General features: G+C 31.8%; 1 protein-coding gene across 1 annotated transcript in view; it reads right to left on the bottom strand.

Annotated features, from left to right (window-relative positions):
* LOC111086161 overlaps window positions 1-4300 on the bottom strand; it is a 106953-nt gene that overhangs the window by 33648 nt on the left and 69005 nt on the right. Inside the window, exon 18 of the mRNA XM_022387872.1 lies at window positions 1934-2077. Coding sequence (XP_022243580.1) covers window positions 1934-2077 — 144 coding nt within the window. The remainder of the gene's footprint in view (window positions 1-1933; window positions 2078-4300) is intronic.

The raw sequence follows: 4300 nt of genomic DNA, 5'->3' as shown, positions 1-4300 counted from the left end.
CTTATAATCTTAATATAAATTTTTCAAAATTTGTCAACAATTCAAGGTATGTGCAGTTCACATAACACATAATCAAGAAAGTTGCTAAATTTCTTTTGTTTCAGTTATCTATGATCCTCATCCTACCCTAGCGACGATGTCGGTATCCAGCTAAGTTATAATTTTCCTAAATAAAAAAGTATTTCTGATAGGTACTTCCCTCCACTCACACTTCCCACCCATCCTCCCCAGTGCTCGCGTCTTCTGCCAAACTTCGAAGTGATAGTTTGGCAGTGGTGTGTAGAGGGAGTTACATGCGTTACGTGATAGTAGTGCTCTTCTATTGGTGGAGAGGTGACTCATGATGATTTGCAGGAGAGACGTCTTGGAACTTTGGATTCCAACAGAGGGAGGATGAAGGCTTGTGACATGCATTTCTGAAAAAAAGTTCGCATATAGAGGGCAGCACAAAACAAGAAAAAGCTAATCTTGTGAGCGGAGGGAGAGTACCTTATTGGAAGAAACATTCTTGTTTGTAATTAAGCACAAAGCTACACAATGGGCTATCTGTGCTCTGCCCACCACGGGTACCGAAACCCGGATTCTAGTGTTGTAAAAAATATATTTTTTGATGGTTATGAAGTTTGATGAAGTTATGAAATACATATAATAACTGGAAAACATCTACATATGTTATATCCAAATTTTCACACTTGGGGAATATTAAAATTTGATTTATTATATGTGGTTTGATGTCAAGTTTGTTCATATATCATGATAATTAAGTAGTTTCATTAAGTTTTGAATGTAACTCACTAAAACATCGTGACATATGCAGTTTGTCCCGCCTGCATGCTAAGGGTTAATCATGCATGCACCTACCTAACATGCTATCAGTCACGTAGGCACATTCATGTTTTCTTACAGAACGAGGCAGTCACCAGTTTCCCATATTTCATGCTACTGCCGATTTTCACAGTGAGATTCGCTTATCGACTGAAGTATGAACTCAAAACTACCAGATCAAACATTTATAATTCTGTGAAAAGCAAAGCTGAAATACCAGAGGAGGCATTCAGTCAAAACTACGAAGATGGGACATGTGATAACAGATATTATTCTCAATATATGATATACTATAAACCAGTACCGGTCCTGCCAGTACTGACGGCCTGGTACTGGATGGTGAGTAGTACTGGTACTGGTACTGACTGCAAACCCAGTATTTAACTAAGACACAGTACCATGAGAACTGCATGGTTCTGTTGAATTTACATGTCCGGGAACAGAAATACAATATACGTAACATATTTCACAGTGATATATGAGAATGATTTATTTAGTGGTTGCAGCATGCAGCACACTAAATTCATGTTTATGACATACAATAAGCCCAATGCAGAGTACTGGAGATGAGTCCATGCACCAATGAAAACATCATCATTCAAACTTTCACAGCCAGAAAAATCTGGGTGAGAAAAAAAGTTGAAAAAAAAGTTCAAAACTGTTTAGATGATCACAAAAGAGCACAAATCTTCCTGTTGCAATGGTTAGAAATAAAATAAAAATATCATGCTAAAATATGAACACCAAACACTAAAGAGCAAATAAAGAAGTAGCAATTTTATAGTGCTTCATGTCTATGCAATTGCCGATAAGCTATTCCAGACACAATCTACAATTTCCTAACTTTTACCTTATAGCTTATATAGTCTTGAAATAGGAAGGTCAATATATATGTATTCCAAGTAATATATATGACTGTCAAGCATTTCTGAAAACAACTTAAGTACAGTAATTTCCTAATTTAAAATTTGTATATGAAGAGAACAATCTATCTCTTACTTCTATCAGAATAATTGCATTATGATTTAAAAGAATTCTTAGAATTGTTGAAAGTACTCAGTTAAAAATTTAAGTTACATTTTAGACATGTTAAGCATACAACACTCACTACTAAGTGTTTGTTGAATTGCAGGCTGAAATCCACCTGACGTATTTGAAACGTTTTGAAGATCAAGGATCAACTGTACAACACATTTGGAAACTGTGTCATCTTCAGTTGTATTATGTTGTTTTTCTGATTCATCGTGGATTTCTGCAATGCAAACAAATGTCTTGTATATAATGCATTTTGAAATTATTAAAAAATTAAATATTTGGCTAGACTGTGAGAAAACTTTTTAAAATAAGTTTTAAGTAAGTAATGAAACAAAACTATGGTAAAAGCTATGGAAAACCAAGAATGATAATTTTATCTTGAGGTTAAAAATGTTTATCCTTTAGTCCAACATTTCTCAAACTTTTCGATATCAGGGACCAGCTTGCTGTCTTCCTACTACTACTGTCACAGACTACTAAAATGTAAGCACAATGAAAAACTATTACAAATTGCATATAAATATTCTGTTTGTTTTTGTGAAATCCCAAGAACTAACATGTTGGTTGTGACAGATCGGTGGTCGAGAAACACTGCTATACTTCTCTACTCTCTTTACCACTCTACTACTTTACTTGCAAATCCAGTAATTTGAACATTAATGGCAAAGATAATTAACATATTATAAGAATAACTACAACATTTTTTGAGAAAGTTAAAACCTTTATTTAACAATTTCACAAATGCTCATTATATGATTATGTATACTCACCAAAGGTTTTATAATTCAGGGATTTTTATCCATGTATTTGAAAAGAAATTCATTGTAACCCACTTTAACTAATATTATTGTAGAAGCCAACAGTTATGAATGTAAACACCAAATGAGATACATTAATTAATAAAATAAAAAACTGAAATAGAACATGGTGAAACTTTATCCTTTTTAGACATACTTATTTTTCTGTTTATTTTGTCTGACTATTAAGACTAGAAGAAAATTTGAATCAAACCTAGTAAACAGGTATGTACCATAGTAGTATATCAAATAGCATGCATGAATCAGGATACGAAACAGTTTGGGAGACTTAGCTGAGATAATTAATTAAGAGAGTCTTAAGTCTAAAAAAAAATATTATCAGTTATGCCGAAACATAATGGTGTGAAAAACAAGTTCTAGATTTCTTAACAATGTGAGAATAAGTTTTATATATTTGGATACGGTTCTTAAAGCAAACTGACAGTGATGTAAAAGCTTATGGAAAAATGACAACAGTTAAGTTCAGCAGTCTAGAGACATATTATTGGTATCAAGACTCACTGATCTTCACCTTATCAGATTATTTTGTGATTGTTAATGTTAATAGTCATAGCTTACGGTTATAACTAAACGTACACTGGAAGTGATACTATATCTTAGAATAATTGCAGACATTGAAACATTATTACAGTTCTGCACACTTTGAAACTTACCCCACACACACAAATGCCTCTAACAACTTAAAGACAAATAACAGATGAGTTTGCTTCAATCTGCTCAATTTTAACTACAGATTTATTAGCATGTAATCCAGCATAGATATTTTTATAAAATAAACAAGGAAACAAACCTTAGTGGAAGTCATGACAAAAATTAGACTACAGATCTTCATTTCTGTTAGAAACCATTACATCAACAATTCACTGAGGTCCTTAAGTCCTAACAACCCTACCTTATAGCCCTGGATGCTGTTTTACTTGCACATGTAGTGCTCTTTAACACAGTCTAATTAATCTTTCAAGTTTAAGATCAAACCCAAGATGTAGTTTGGACTGATAAAGGGAAAAGCACTGCCAATGTAATCATCCTTAAATCCATATTTGTTTTAGACTGAAACTCAATGTAAAAAATCAACATTGCATTCTGAGAAAAGAAAATTGCAATAAAAGTTGTAATTATCAAGAGATTAATTTTAGTACGAGTATATTTATTCAAGAATAAATATTTCAAATCTGTAATCAATTTAATGCAAATTTCTTGCTTATCAGCTAGAATAATTACATTAACATACAGCACATTTTATTAAGCTTGTTATAATTGGGTATTTACCTTTTTATTCAGTGTTGTTTGTTTGATAAAACAGTATGTCACTGCACATGGTTAGCTTTACAAATCATGTTTTAGTTCTGATTTGCATATAAAAGTTCATAATAAATTTCATATTGGATGGATGGATTGATTTTTACTTTTATTCTTTTCAAGACCACAATCTTTATTTAAAACTTTAATAAGTGTTTCCACCTTGTTTTGCCTATATTTCATACACTATACTTTTGGTGCAAATAGAAAACTAATAATAATAATAATAATAGTACTAAATAATTTTTCAAACGTGGGTAATTATTAATATATATATATATATATATAAAGTCCAATATTTATTTAAGTACTGAAAGTATATT

Source organism: Limulus polyphemus, unplaced genomic scaffold, assembly GCF_000517525.1.
Source record: "Limulus polyphemus unplaced genomic scaffold, Limulus_polyphemus-2.1.2 Scaffold887, whole genome shotgun sequence".
NCBI lineage: Eukaryota > Metazoa > Arthropoda > Merostomata > Xiphosura > Limulidae > Limulus > Limulus polyphemus.
This window is presented reverse-complemented; position numbering and strand designations above follow the sequence as displayed.